This window comes from Malania oleifera, chromosome 5, assembly GCF_029873635.1.
Source record: "Malania oleifera isolate guangnan ecotype guangnan chromosome 5, ASM2987363v1, whole genome shotgun sequence".
NCBI lineage: Eukaryota > Viridiplantae > Streptophyta > Magnoliopsida > Santalales > Ximeniaceae > Malania > Malania oleifera.
Window position 1 is genome coordinate 25,778,044 of NC_080421.1, and position 16,212 is coordinate 25,794,255.

The 16,212-nt window shown below is 38.2% G+C and overlaps 1 protein-coding gene across 3 annotated transcripts in view; it reads right to left on the reverse strand.

Annotated features, from left to right (window-relative positions):
* LOC131154995 (serine carboxypeptidase-like 18) overlaps positions 1-16,212 on the reverse strand; it is an 86,306-nt gene that overhangs the window by 12,215 nt on the left and 57,879 nt on the right. Inside the window, exon 12 of one of the 3 annotated variants that reach the window (XM_058107866.1) lies at positions 1,731-2,239. The exons of the other annotated variants lie outside the window; for them this stretch is intronic. Coding sequence (XP_057963849.1) covers positions 2,143-2,239 — 97 coding nt within the window. The 3' untranslated portion in view covers positions 1,731-2,142. Of the gene's footprint in view, positions 1-1,730; positions 2,240-16,212 lie in introns of those variants that run through there. 3 annotated transcript variants of the gene reach the window in all.

The window sequence follows — 16,212 nt, forward strand, 5'->3', positions numbered from 1 at the left end:
TTCCAGATATGACTTCTCTGTGAGGCATATAAAAGGCGATCACAATGTCTTCGCTGATATGTTACCTCGCCCTCGGAAAACATCCTTCTTCGTATCAAGACACCAAGTCATTCCACTTATCCTCATGGCCTCATCATCATCAACTCCAGATATCCTTTACCTTTGTGCTTCTACCCAGATACATTTCCCACCAGAATTACCTCCAGAAACCACTGATGTCTTCTTAATCAAATTTTATGCAAAACCCTTCTGTAGCCACTATGCTGATTTGATAGATCATCACCTAACCTTCCCAGCATACCCATTCCTCAATCCTTACATCATCAAGACGTCATCCTTTAATACTCATGTATTATGGTATCTATGGTGTATCTGTGTTTTGCGGGTACATGCTGTATTTCTCCCTCTTCAAGAGACGTACGCTCATCTTGATGATCCAGCCAAACAAAAATCCCTATTCTGGACCTTTCTCCAGCTGTTCGATCCTCTGTTCACATGGATAAAGAAATTGACTACCCTCATGGGTAATCACAATCTTTGGAAGATGGACCCAGCTGAAGCAGCCGCAGTACACAGTATCTTCATTCTGCATAGACGTATTTCTATAATCCAAACATGAACCTCCTATGGTCCTAGAATTAAGTCTACGAATGGGATACTCTGTACAACTTTCCCAGTACATGGCCAAGCTACAAGCCTTCACTATTGAATCATGTCTGCGAAATGAATGATCTGAAATTCTGTTTTAAGCTTGTCAAAGCCATTCTAGATGAGATCCCAGCTCCCAAGCCACCTGACAAGGACCTCCCTGATCAGGATCGTATGGATATAGATGAAGATGAAGACAATCCTTGGAAGCAGAAGACGTACTACCATCCGATCCCTAGAGAGATCACAGATGAGGACGTACGTCAATCTCAACCTCTCGCCATCTCACCGAAGTCCATAATGTCAGACTACTTTATGTATTATCATCTCTATAAGTCCACAATGGTGGGCCGTCTTATGTCTGCTTGTATGATAAGTTTGTATGAAAGTCAAAAGTTATTACATGATTAAAGGTGGTGGGTCACTCCTGTACAAATGCAGTCGCCCATGTGCGGTCTGTAGACACCCTATTTTTGCCATAACCGAATAGAACAAAGGAGTCCCTTCTCATTATATTATTATTATTATTACCTTATTTTTATTATTATTATTTTATTATTATTATTAGTACTTTACTATTATTTTGCTAGTATTTTTATTATCATTATTATTATTATTTTCATTTTTATTATTATTACTAGTACTTTTATTATCTTTATTTTATTTTTACTTTACTATAATTATTTTTGTTTTCCATTTATTCTTTTTGATATATTATTATTATTATTATTATTATTATTATTACTTTTTGTATTATTACTCTATTTTTATTACTATTATTATTTTACTGATAATATCTGTATTATTTTTATTTTTGCCATAATTATTTATTATTATTTACTATTAATAGTAGTATTATTTTTATTATTATTATCTTATGGATACTTATATTATTATGATAGTTATTATTATTATTATTATTATTATTATTATTTCCTTTTTCATTATTACCATAAGAATAAAATAATAAAAAAGAAAAAAAAAGAAAATCAAAGAAGGAAGGTTTTGTAGGGTTTTCACAATTTTTTTTTTTTTTTATAAAAGGACGGGCGCACAAAGGGCACAGGGCACAGACAGGCAGCCGAGCAAAAAAAAAAAAAAAAGGGTTTTCTCCTGCTTCTTCTTCTTCCATAGCCGCCAAGAACCCATCTTTAACTCAGTCACCCACGAGTCTCCCCGCCGGCATTGCACCCTCACTCTTGCCGTCGTCATCACTAGCAGTGCCACCACAGCAGTCGTCTCCGGAAGCCACCGTAGCAGCCATCTCCAGCAGGCAGCAGCAGGGACCCGCAGACAACTCCCCCTCTCCATCTGTCTCTAGCACCCGGCAGGAAGCCACCACAGCAGTTGTCTCCGGAAGCCACCGCCGCAGCCATCTTCACAACAGTCCAGCTTCTCCAGCCAGCCCCCCCCTCGGCCACATCCAACAGCCACTGCAACCACAACCGAGCACAGCCACAGCCACCCTTCAGTTCCAGCAGACCTGAGACACCATCAACCAGAACCAACGGCCGAGCACAGCCCATTCTCCGGCCAGCCCCACCTCCGGCCACGCACTGCCTCTGTAAGTACCCAGTGCTGTCCCTCTTCCCTGCACACACACACACACTCACATGCACAGAATACACACAATACTGCCCCAAAGGTGAGATTTTGCTTTTGGTATTTTATTTATTTACTTATTAATATGGTTATATTTGTATTTGTTATTATGTATGTGTGTATGTATGTGTGTATATATATATATATACTAACTTTAATTTATTTTTTTGCAGGATTTTTTTTAATTTATTTTTCATCTTGTGTAATAATATTTATGCAGGTTTTATATATATTTGATGTCCATTTGTTTATTTGTTAATTAATGAATTTATTTATTTCTCTGTTTCTTTTCTTATTTTGACTTGTTTTAATACTTAAAGCTTAAGACTTTATTGTATTGGTGTTTATATTAATATGTTATTTATCGTAGTATGTAAATATTCGCATTTAGGCTTTCTATTATATATATGATATATTTTTAAATATTGTATTCACGATCGTATTTAATCGCGGTGATGTTTGTTTAAATTTTTTTTGTGATAATTATTATAAATATTACCCGGTTTGCTCTCATTATTGTTGTCCTATCATGTATATAGTTTATCATTTTAGTTCCTTATTGTTATTATGTATTTATGATATATAGTTTTGTCATTGTTACATATTTGTGGTATATTATATATTATGGTGGGTATATTATCATAGAATTTTTTTTTATTATTGTTATATATATCTAAGGGGTTCGTATATCATGTTGTTGTGTAGATATTATTTAGGTTTTTGGTGTATTTAGGATATTTATCATGTTTATTTTTCATACGATATTTAGGGATTTTGTTTATTATTTAGGATTGTAATATTTATGCACATCTAGGATTCTTGATTATTTACATTATTTTCATAATACGACCATTTAGGGTTTTGGGTTATTGTTTTATTTTAGGGTTTTGGCTATTTCACGTTATTAGGGTTTTGAGTAGTGTTTTATTTAATTTACTTTATATTGTTATTGCGTATATATTTATGTTCATTATTGTTTATTATTTATTTATTTCTTGTATATGATTGTATTATTATTTTGTCGTGTTCATAATATTGTTGTGGAATTTTTAATGCTATAATATTTATTTGAATAAGTGATATTTATATTTAGCAACTTAGTATTTTAAGTAACATTATACATTTAATTTAGTATTTTAGGTGACTGTGTACATTTAGTAATATAGCATTTTAGGAAATATTATATATTATTATTATATTTTTAGTATGTTAATATACAAGGTATTATTTATTATGGTAAGTTTGGCATTTTAGTTAATAATGTATATTTGGTGTTTTGGTATCATGCTATTATATTATATATTTAGTATATATAGTATTATGGTAATTTGTTATTTATTATAGTATTTGTAGATATTAATTATTATTATTATTATTATTATTATTATTATTATTATTATTATTATTGTTGTTGTTGTTATTATTATTATTATTATTATATGTATAAAGGTATGTTTGAGCATTTTAGTTCATAACGCGCATGTAGTATTTTAATATTAACATTTTAGTTTGTGTTATGTACATTGACTTGCATGAATTGTGGTATTCTAATATTTTAGTTTATTATTATTATTTTTTTATCTTTATTATATGTTTAAATTATTATGTTTATTATCCAAAACCTCCTGGAGTATTATTGTTCATAGTTAGAAAAATCTTATAAATTTAAAAAAAAAAATCCTAGGAGTGTATTTTATAAATCTATTTTTTTGATTTTCAATCCCTATGATTTTATTGTGGGGGTATGAGCCTTTGGGCATCACGTACCCTAAGCTCTGAGGGAATATATATATATATATATATATATATATGTATATATTTATTTATTTATTTTTTACATGTATTTATAAATTCATAAAAAGGAGTAATTTAAAGAATTATTAGATGAACTTAGGGATAATTTCAAATTAATTAGGTACCGTTCGTAAGAACGGGCGCGTAGGGGGTGCTCGTACCTTCCCCTCGCGTAACCGAACTCCTGGCCCCAACTCTGGTAATGTAGACCGATTCTACCCCTAACGGGGTAGTAATCATGTGTTCTAACCGCACTAAAGGTTAGTGGCGACTCCGACCTTTTCCATGATTTTTCTATGAAAATATTAAAATGATTTTAATTTCGCCGCCCGGGGCACACGCGCTCCCGGGACGTCGCGACACGGTCACCTTTTAATTATGTCTTTTGTCAGTAGTTAGGTTATCTTTGTCAGTTGTCAGTCGATGCGACAAAAGTCTTCACCCACTTTACTTTATGTCGTCGCCTACTTTATGTTTTTTTTATGTTTACTTTATGTCCCTCTCAATGTTTGCTTAACGTGTAAGCTTTGGGATCTGAGACCTCTATATAAGGGACTGCCTTCCCTTTTGTAAGACAGACTCGACGGAGAGTAGAAAAAAAAAATTTCCTCTTTGTGTTTTCCATGACCTTCTAAGTTCTCTCCTCCCCTAAAAGCTATTTGTCCAAAGGACTTCTATCTTCTACTTCTATGAGCTTGTAATGTTTATATGATATTATAAAGGATATCTTTACAGTGGATACCCATAACCTGCCGAGTCACGGTGCTGGCGCAAGGCACACCTCTGGTTTAACGAAACTGTAATGGGTCCTCTTTGATGATCATAACATGACACCAAGTATGCTCTGTGCTTGCCTCTGAGGAGAATCCTGCACATCAGAAAGGTTGTACGGTCTCCGAAGACCTACTCTAGTAAAGCATTTGGTTGAAGGACCCGAGTTCTCTGTTTAAGTGGCCATGGGACGGCCTATGTTGGAGATGTGGTCCTAGATTGGTTGCTTTCCTTTGGAAGGTCTTGCGGTTCTCGACTCTCGAGGTTTGGTATGGTTCTGGGTCAGGTTCTTCTACAGGAAGGAGTCCTTCTTCACGAAGAATCTCAAAGGCTCTGTCATAAATCCATAAGGGCTTAGGTTTTGGATCTGGATGCCGGATTCCTATCCATGGGCTGCTTGGGTCATCAGGTTTTTTGTGGGGAGAAAAAGGTTTACAAGATGGTTTGGTTTCTCTCTGGGGAGATTGGTGACAAGTGCAATTCTGATCACACATCGAAGGATCAACATCCCAAATGAAATGTCCTTCAATTTTATCAGTGTAGATGGGGGATCCGTCTGCTTCAACGTGGCTGACAGGAATGTCATTTTCAAAAGTTACAGGCTTTATCATCAAGGATTGGAACACCAAAGGAGTGCTGGATGATGCTGTATCTTTTGGATTGAACACCGTCTTTACCGTTCCATCTGGAAGTCTCTATACTTGGGATCTGAGAGATGGATGGGTGACGATTGCTGATGAAGTTGCTCATAACTGGAAATCTACTCTAGAGGAATAAGTTGCTTTAATTCTTCTCTAGGAATTTTTCGTGGAATTTGGAGAATAGTGGGAACATCATCTTCTCTTTCGGTCGTAATCAAGATTGTGTCCTCAGACTATCCTGGAAAGGGAAGATCAACAACATGATCTTGAAGTCTGTAAATGAGCTGATGGTGAAGGGTAGCCGTGCGGGCTGAAAAACTTGTGGAGCACCAGTAATCTGTAGTTGAACTTTTATGCAGTTCCTCAGATTCTTGTCTCTCAGAGGAATGTTGAAATTGGGAAAGAACGTGAGACAGATGCTACCGGCTTGAAAAGTGGTAAGCGAAGTGCCAATTGTTGCATGCTCATATTGAGTGTATGTACTGTTGAGAAGAGTGATCCTGGCTGTAACTGGTAGAGAGTTAATGTAAACTTGTCTGAGATTGTCATCATGAAATCCACCAAGAAGATAATATCGCTTGGACATCCTTTGATAGTGAAAATGAAGGTCTTTTCTTTTTAAGGAGCAACACCTCTTTGAGAATAATAAAATATCATCAATATAGATTAGGGTACTATGTAGGATAGGATTAAAAATCCTGGTCATCGCCTTCTGAAACAGTGATGGCGTAATGTTTAAACCGAAAGGAAAAATAGTCCATTGGAACTATTCATTCGGAATACAGAAAGCTGTATTGAATCTGTCATCTGGGTGAATGCCAAGTTGCCAAAAAGCACCTTTCAGATCAAACTTTGAAAATATTTATGCTTCGGCAAGATGGATGAATTGTGTCCTGGCTTTTGGAATAGGGAATTTATCATCCCTGATGAACACATTCAATGGCTTGTAATCAATAACCAATCTCTTTTTTCCTCTAATCATTTCTGATCTTTTTTCAATATAAAACGCTTGACATGCCCAAGAGGAATTGGTTGGTTCAATTAGACCTTACTTCAATAAAGAATAACATTCTTCTCTCGTAAGCTTAAGGTCTAATGGAGTCATTCCCGGATGGGTAGCTTTGGTCGAACTAACATCTTCATTGAGCTTGAAGGAAATGTGGATGAAAAAGTCTGGGTTTTTCCAGAGTGGATGATCATGAATGAACAGGTCATGACTTTCTACACATAACTTGAGGAGTTTGTTTTGAATTGGCTGGAAATCTAGAGGAGAATACGAAAGAGAATAGATCAACATTCTAATGACCTTTGATCGTGTTGGACTTCAGAGGGTTGGATAAAGGGTCTGGTATGAAGGTTGGAGTCTACATATGATCTTGGTTCCAAGGGTGGAAACTATTTATCATACGGAGAGGCCATGAAACAGGGAATTGGCTGAGATTGGGGCAGTTTAGAAACTGGAGTTTGGTATGGTTCTGGGTTAGGTTCTTCTGGAGGAAGGAATCCTTCTTTACGAAGAATCTCAAGGGCTCTATCATAGATCCATAAGGGCTTAGGTTTTGGATCTGGATGCCGAATTCCTATCCATGGGATGCTTGGGTCATCAGGTTTTCTGTGAGGAGAAAAAGGTTTACAAGATGGTTTGGTTTGTCTCTAGGGAGATTGGTGACAAGTGCAATCTGGATCACGCATCGAAGGATCAACATCCCAAATGAAATGTCCTTCAATTTTATCAGTATAAATGGGAGATTTGTTTGCTTCAACGTGGCTGACAGGAATGTCATCTTCAAAAATTACAGGCTTTATCATCAAGGATTGGAACACCGGAGGAGTGCTGGATGAAGCCGTATCTTTTGCAAGAAGAAAGGTCACTATGCAAAGCAAACTCTTCAAGTTATGACTTCTCCATGGATCAGATGGTAGTATGTCTTTTGCTTCCATGGATTGTCTTCATCTTCATCTATATCCATAGGATCCTGATCAGGGAGGTCTTTGTCAGGTGGCTTGGGAGCTAGGATCTCATTTGGGATGCCTTTTACAAGCTCAGAACAGAACTTCAGATCGTTCATTTCGCAGATATGATTCAACAGTGAAGGCTTGTAGCTTGGCCATGTACTGGGAAAGTTGTATAGCATATCCCATTCATAGACTTGATTTTGGGACCACAGGAGGTTCCTGTTTCGATTGTAAAAAATACGGTCTATGCAGAATGAAGATACTGTGTACTTCGGCTACTTCAGCTGGGTCCATCTTCCAGAGTTTGTGATTACCCATAAGGGTAGTCAGCTTCTTTCTCCATGTGAATAGAGGATCAAACAGCTGGAGGAAAGTCCAAAACAGAGATTTCTGGTTGGCTGGATCATCAAGATGAACGTACGTCTCCTGAAGAGGGAGGAATACAGCATGTACCTGCAAAACAGAGATATACCATAGATACCATAATACATGAGTATTAAAGGATGATGGCTTTATGATGTAGGGATTGAGGAAAGGGTATGCTGGAAAGGTTAAGTGAAGGTCAATCAGACTCGCATAATGGCTACAGAAGGGTTTTGCATAGAATTTGATTATTGAGATATCAGTGGTTTTTGGAGGTAATTCTGGCAGGAAATGTATCTCGGTAAAAGCTCCAAGGTAAAGGATATCTGGTGGTGAGAAGGAGGATGAGGCCATGAGAATCAGTGGAATGGCTCGGTGTTTGGATATGAGGAAGGATGTTTACCAAGGGCGAGATAACATATCAGCGAGGACATTGTGTTCGCCTTTTATATGCTTCACGGAGAAGTCATATCTGGCCAGTCTTTCAGATTGAGAATCTTTGGATCAGGAAGAATCTTGTTCTGGAATTCAAGCATCTTTGGGAAAGATGAGTTGTCCCTTTCTACTATGAAGTGCTTTGATCTGACGTAGAAGTCAAATTTCTGAATTCCATTTTTCACCGTAATAATTTCTTTGAATACAGTGTGATAGTGCTTTTGAGATTCTTTCAATTCTCCATTGGCATGTCCACAATAGGATCTTTTGTTGTCTTTTTCTTCAAGTAGTAAAGCACCCCAATAATGGTCACTGACGTCTAACTGGAGGATAAGATTTCCTGTGGATAGAATAGTCAGAGGCGGTGGATCCTTTGCAGCTTTTTTGAGATATTTGACAACCTTTGTCTGGTCAGGGCCCCATGGGGGTGGCTTCTTTTTCAACAGTTGTGACAGGGCACTGGTGAATATTCACTTACATGCGGGATGAAGTCTCTGATGTAATTAATGATGCCAAGAAATTGCTATATTTCCTTGACAAAAAGATTATCATCAGGAAACTGTAATAATTGTTCAACAAGATGAGGACCTGGACAGATGGTTCCATGGGATATCTTCATTCCCAAAAAATCAATTTCATATTGTCCAATCATACTTTTCTTTTCTGACAGCATTATCCCGTACTGTGATGCCAGCTGGTGGAAATGTTCAAGAAGGTGATGATGATCTGCAAGACTCTTTGAGAATATTAAAATATCATCAATATAGATCAGGGTACTGTGCAAGATAGGATTGAAAATCTAGGTCATCCCCTTTTGAAACAGTGATGGCACAATCTTTAAGCCGAAGGGTAAAACAGTCCATTGGAACTGTTCATTCGGAATACAGTAAGTTGGAGGAAAGTCCAAAACAAAGATCTGTCATACAACCCTCTGGGTTAGGGCCCCATGGAGTCCCTTCATTCTAATGGCACCCAGATCAGACGAGAGTCCGGAGCCCCAAGACCTTCCAGAGGAAAGCAAACAATCTAGGACCACATCTTTAACACAAGCCTTCCCATGGCAACTCAAATGGAGAACTCGGGTCCTTCAACCAGATGCTTTACCAGAGGAGGTCTTCGGGGACCGTACAACCTTTCTGATGTGCAGGATCCTCCTTAAAGGCAAGCACAGAGCATACTCGGTGCCATGTTATGATCATCAAAGGAACCCATTACAGTTTTGTTAAACCAGAGGTTTGCCTTGCGCCAGCACCGTGACTCGGCAGGTTACGGGTATCCACTGTAAAGATATTCCTTATAATATCACAAAGACATTACAAGATCATAGAAGTAGAAGATAGAAGTCCTTTGGAAAAATAGCTTTTAGGGGAAGAGAGAACTTAGAAGGCCATGGAAAACACAAAAAGGAAATTTTTATTCTACTCTCCGTCCAGTCTGCCTTACAAAAGAGAAGGCAGTCCCTTATATAGAGATCTGAGACCCCAAAGCTTACTCATTAAGCAAACATTGAGAGGGACATAAAGTAAACATGAAAAAGACATAAAGTAGACGACGACATAAAGTAAAGTGGGTGAAGACTTTTTTCGCGTCGACTGACAACTGACAAAGACGACCTAACTATTGACAAAAGACATAATTAAAAGGTGACAGCACATGGGTGGCTGCATTTGTGCGGGAGTGACCCACCACCTTTAATCATGTAACAGCTTTTGACATTAAGCCAACAAACTTTGACTTACATACAAGCTTATTATACACGCAGACATAAGACGGCCCATTATCGTAGACTTTGGTATTAATAATGTATAAAGTAGCCTGCCATTATGGACTTCGGGGAGATGGCGAGAGGTTGAGGTTGATGTAGTCCTCATCCATGATCTCTCCATGGATCGGATGGTAGTACGTCTTCTGCTTCCAAGGATTGTTTTCATCTGTATCCATAGGATCTTGATCAGGGAGGTCCTTGCCAGCTGGCTTGGGAGTTGGGATCTTATCTAGGATGGCCTTGACAAGTTCAAAACAGAACTTCAAGTCGTTCATTTCACAGAGATGATTCAACAGTGAGGGCTTGTAGCTTGGCCATGTACTGGGGAAGTTGTACGGCGTATCCCATTCATAGACTTGATTCTGGGACCATAAGAGGTTCCTGGTTGGATTGTAGAAATATGGCCTATGCAGGATGAAGATACTGTGTACTGCTTCAACTAGGTTCATCTTCTAGAGGTTGTGATTACCCATAAGGGTAGTTAGCTTCTTTCTCTATGTGAATAAAGGATCCAACAGCTGGAGGAAAGTCCAAAACAGAGATTTCTGGTTGGCTGAATCATTAAGATGAGCGTACGTCTCCTGAAGAGGGAGAAATACAGAATGTACCTGCAAAACAGAGATATACCATAGATACCATAATACATAAGTATTAAAGGATGACGGCTTGATGATGTAAGGATTGAGGAATGGGTATGCTGGGAAGGTTAGGTGATGATCTATCAGATCAGCATAGTGGCTACAGAAGGGTTTTGCATAAAATTTGATTAAGGAGACATCAGTGGTTTCTGGAGGTAATTCTGGCGGGAAATGTATCTGGGTAGAAGCACCAAGGTAAAGGATATCTGGAGGTGATGATGATAAGGGCATGAGGATAAGTGGAATGGCTTGGTGTTTGGATATGAGGAAGGATGTTTTCCGAGGGTGAGATAACATATCGGCGAGGACATTGTGATCGCCTTTTATATGCTTTACGGAGAAGTCATTTCTGAAAAACCAGTCTTTTAGTCTAAGAATCTGTGGATCAGGAAGAATTTTGTTCTGAAATTCAAGCATCTTTGGGAAAGATGAGTTGTCCATTTCAACTTTGAAGTGCTTTGATTTGACGTAGAAGTCAAATTTCTGAATTCCATTCTTCACTGCAATAATTTCTTTGAATACAATGTGATAGTGCCTTTGAGATTCTTTGAATTCTCCACTGGCGTGTCCACAATAGGATCTTTTGTTGTCTTTTTCTTCAAGTACTAAGTCACCCCAATAATGGTCACTGGTGTCTGACTGGAGGATAAGATTTCCTGTGGATGGAATAGTTAGAGGTGGTGGATCCGTTGCAACTTTCTTAAGATATTTGACAACCCTTGTCTGGTTAGGGCCCCATGGGGGTGACTTCTTTTTCAACAGCTGTGATAGGGTATTGGTGAACTGACTTGCATATGGGATGAAGTCTCTGATGTAATTAATGATGCGAAGAAATTGCTGTATTTCCTTGATAGAAAGATTATCATAAGGAAACTGTAACAATTGTTCAGTGAGATGAGGACTTGGACAGATGGTTCCATGGGATATCTTCATTCCCAGAAAATCAATTTCTTGTTGTCCAATTATGCTTTTCTTTTTTGACAGCATTATCCCGTATTGTGATGCTAGCTAGTGGAAATGTTCAAGAAGGTGAAGGTGATGATGATCAGCAAGACTTCCTAAAAAGAACAAAATATCATCAATATAGATCAGGGTACTATGCAGGATAGGATTAAAAATCCTGGTCATCACCTTTTGAAACAGTGATGGCGCAATCTTTAAGCCGAAGGGCAAAATAGTCCATTGGAATTATTCATTCGGAATACAGAAAGCTGTCTTGAATCTGTCATCTGGGTGTATGCCAAGTTGCCAAAAAGCACCTTTCAGATCAAACTTTGAAAATATTTTTGCTTCTATTAGATGGATGAATTGTGTTCTGGCTTTTCGAATAGGGAATTTATTATCCCTGATGAACACATTCAATGGCTTGTAATCGATAACCAATCTATTTTTTCCTCTAATTTTTTCTGATATTTTTTCAACATAAAACACTTGACATGCCCAAGAGGAATTGGTTGGTTCAATTAGACCTTGCTTCGATAAAGAATAACATTCTTCTCTGGCAAGCATAAGGTCTGATGGAGTCATTCCCGGATGGGTAGCTTTGGTCGGACTAACATCTTCATTGAACTTGAAGGGAATGTGAATGAAAAAGTCTAGGTTTTTCCAAAGTGGATGATCATGAATGAACTGGTCATGAATTTATGCACATAACTTAAGGAGTTTGTTTTGAATAGGCTGGAAATCTGGAGGAGAATACGAAAGAGAATAGATCTTGTTTGTCTGGGTAAAGGGCTTGAATTCTCTTTTGTACTTAATTCCAGTGGGAAGAATCCTCAAGAATTTCAAAAGACAATAAACATCCCAACCTAATAAAACATCTTTCTAAGGAAGTGGACTACCGATGACATGTGTCCAAATGATGCAATTACGAAGGAGTTTAATCCCAATTTTCCTTTTGGAAATCAAAGTGGTAGTAAAAATTTGGTCATTTGCAGCTCTAAAGAATTGAGTATGGGAAGACCAACATTCTGATGGTAGAACTTTTGGATTAACCATGGTCTTATGGGATCCTATGTCAATGAATGCAACAACAATAATGGGTTTACCATAATTTTTAGGGAGGAGCTGAATTTGGACATGAGGACTTATCTGAGAATCTTGAGAAGAGAGAATAGGTTGGACTTGAAGAGTTTCATCTGAATGATAGTCATCTTCTGAATTAAAATTTTCTGAATCAGTAAGGACGAGAATAGTTTCTTCAGTCATCTCTTTTTCTTCTGAAAGAACAAATTCAACATCTGCATCAAGTTCTTCATTTGGTAGTTGCTGGGTAAGCTTTGCAGATTTTGTCCTATTCATTGGGCATTGCTTTGCATAGTGTCCTTTTTTCTTGCAAATGAAACAACGAGGAGATTTGTCGTGTCCTCGTCGGAACTTCTTTTTATAGAATCTGAATTTTTTCTTCTTTCTCAGATCTTTGTTGAAACGCTTGTCGGAACCATAATCTTTGAAATGTTTCTTCTTTTTAGGACTACAGATGCAATCCTTTCTTTACATTTGATTTGCAAGTAAGGCTTCTTGCATTGCTTTGTGAACTTATGATTCTGTTTTAGCATCTTGGAGAATAACTGATGGGTATCACATAATTTTTCAAGAGCAGTGAGTGCTAGTTGATGAATTTCTCCTAATGAGATATCTCTGAGTTGTTGTGAGAGAGATGCAATCTTTCTCTGTAAATCTGGCTGGATGTCTTCTGGTAGAGAGTTAATGTAAACTTGTCTCAGATTGTCATCATGAAATCCACCAAGAAGATAATATCGCTTGGACATCCTTTAATAGTGAAAATCAAGGTCTTTTCTTTTTAAGGAGCAACATCTCATTTCAAAATATTCTTGTCGAACTTCATTGGCATGAGTATCTGCATCTCCAACGAATTCTCGACAGAGCGTTCCCAAAGTATAGGAGGGAGTCTGGGACTTAATGAATGTGACTTGTCTGTATTCACCAAGACTTTGAAACCAGTCTCTTAAAGTTCCAGTAAATCTGGATGTGAATTCAACGAGAACTGATTCTAAAGTATTCCCGGGTTTTGAAAGTTGGAGGTCAATCCATGCACCAAATTCACCAATTCAATCTCAACATTTAGTTGGAGGTATTCCATCAAAATAAAACCAAGACCCATTGGTTGAATGATGGGGGAACGAATGAGGAGTAGTTGAAGTAGCCTCAGAAGGTTCTTCTACAATGGGAACCGTGGTGTCAGTCTCTTCATGGAATTCTTGTGTTATGGATGATCCTGGATCAGTGGGAGATGCCATCATGATATTGGTGGATCAGTAATCTCTTAATCTGAGGAGGAGGACCATGTTTCAGTGGAAACATCACTGTTATCATCAATGGGTACTTAAGGAACAAAGTCAGCAAGGAAAGATGGAGATTGATCGGGTAATACATAGTGGCTCTTGAGTTTATGATCAACAGGCTCAGAAGGTAAGGGTTTTGCTGGGATTGGAGATCTTTGAGAAATAGGGGTTGATGGAATAAGAGAATGTCTCTTAAAGATCTAAGCAGTGGATTTAAAATGCTTAGAATAATCTGGCTGTTGGTAGGATGGAGTTGGTGGTGACTGAGGAATGAAAGAGTACGGTGGAGTATATGAAAAAGGTTTAGGAATGTAGGTTGGTGAGGGAATTGGATGATGATCTCTTTCAATCTGAGATAATTGATCTTTGAGACTTCTGATTTCTGCTTCTTTATCATTAAACATGGATCCAAAATATCCTGTAGAAATAAATTGTCTGAGCTCAGTATCAAGACTATCAATTCTTCTCTTGAGATCAACATATAAGGCTTCAATTCTAGAATCGAGATTGCCAAAACGTTGGTCCATCTGAGTGCCATTATGTATGAGTTTATCAACTTTCTGATCAATGGCAGTCAATGTTGTATTATGTGATCTGACATTTGGAGTTTGCCAGTTCAAAACTTGTTCAGCTTGTGATGGAAGCTTTCTGGAACCATCTGGTTAAATTTCAGAGGGTTGGATGAAGGGTCTGGTATGAAGGTTGGAGTGTGCATATGATCTTTGTTCCAAGGGTCGAAATTGCTTGTCATACGAAGAGGCCATGAAACAGGGAAATGGCTAAGATTGGGGCAGTTTAGAAACTGGAGTTTGGTATGGTTCTAAGTCAGGTTCTTCTAGAGGAAGGAGTCCTTCTTCACGAAGAATCTCAAGGGCACTGTCATAGATCCATAAGGGCTTAGGTTTAGGATCTGGACGCCGGATTCCTATCTATGGGCTGCTTGGGTCATCAGGTTTTCTATGAGGAGAAAAATGTTTACAAGATGGTTTGGTTTCGCTCTGGGGAGATTGGTGACAAGTGCAATCTGGATCACGCATCGAAGGATCAACATCCCAAATGAAATGTCCTTCAATTTTATCAGTGTAGATGGGGGATCTGTCTGCTTCAACGTGGCTGATAGGAATGTCATCTTCAAAAGTTGCAGGCTTTATCATCAAGGATTGGAACACCGGAGGAGTGCTGGATGAAGCTGTATCTTTTGGATTGAACACCGTCTTTACCGTTCCATCTGGAAGTCTCTGGAACTTGGGATCTGAGAGATGCATGGGTGACGATTGCTGATGAAGTTGTTCATAACTAGAAATCCACTCTAGAGGAATGAGTTGCTTTAATTCTTCTTTGCGGATCTGTCGTGGGATTTGGAGAATAGTTGGAACATCATCTTCTCTTTCAGCAGTAATCAAGATTGTATCCTCAGACTGTCCTGGAAGGGGAAGATCAATGACATGATCTTGAAGTCTGTAATTGAGCTGATGGTGAAGGGTAGCCATGTAGGCTAAAGAAACTTGTGGGGCACCAGTAATCTGCAGTTGAACTTTTATGCAGTTCCTCAGATTCTTGTCTCTCAGAGGAATATTATAATTGGGAAAGAACGTGAGACAGACACTACCGGCTTGAAGAGTGGTAAGCGAAGTGCCAATTGCTGCATGTTCATACTGTGTGAAGGTAGTATTGAGTAGAGTGATCCTGGCTGTGACTGGAAGTCCTTTACGGCTATGAAGGGTAAGAAGGAGTCTGACAGCACCAAAATGGAGATAAGTATAGCCTTCTCTGATCGATTGGTTGATCAGATCTTGATCAAGCTTAAGATCAACATATTGCTCTTTAGAGGAGGTTGGGATAAGACACTTATCAAGGGCTGTAGTCTGGACAAACTCCTTAACTTGAGGTTTGTTATGAGATAGAAGAAGAGTGCGAACTTGGTTGGCTAGAGATCTTTTTCTTTTGAAATATTGTAGGGATTTACAAGTGGAAGAGAGGTTTCCTGGATCTGAGCAGAGTCAAGAATATAGGAGTATTCTACTAGGTTGGTGATTTTGGAGGAAGTAGTTTTCTTTATGGTGGCAGCAAGAGAAATGGAAGAAGAAAGTCGAGCAGGTGTAATTTCTGTACTTTGAGAATAAAGATTCCATGGTTTGCAAGTTTCCCCTTTGAAGTATTTGTACCTCCTTCTTCTAAAATTTACTTCTATGATCTCAACTTTCCTGGACTCCAGGGAAGGACATGGCTCTGATACCACACGAGATTCGGGAGCCCCAAGACCTTCCAAAGGAAAGCAAACAATCTAGGACCAC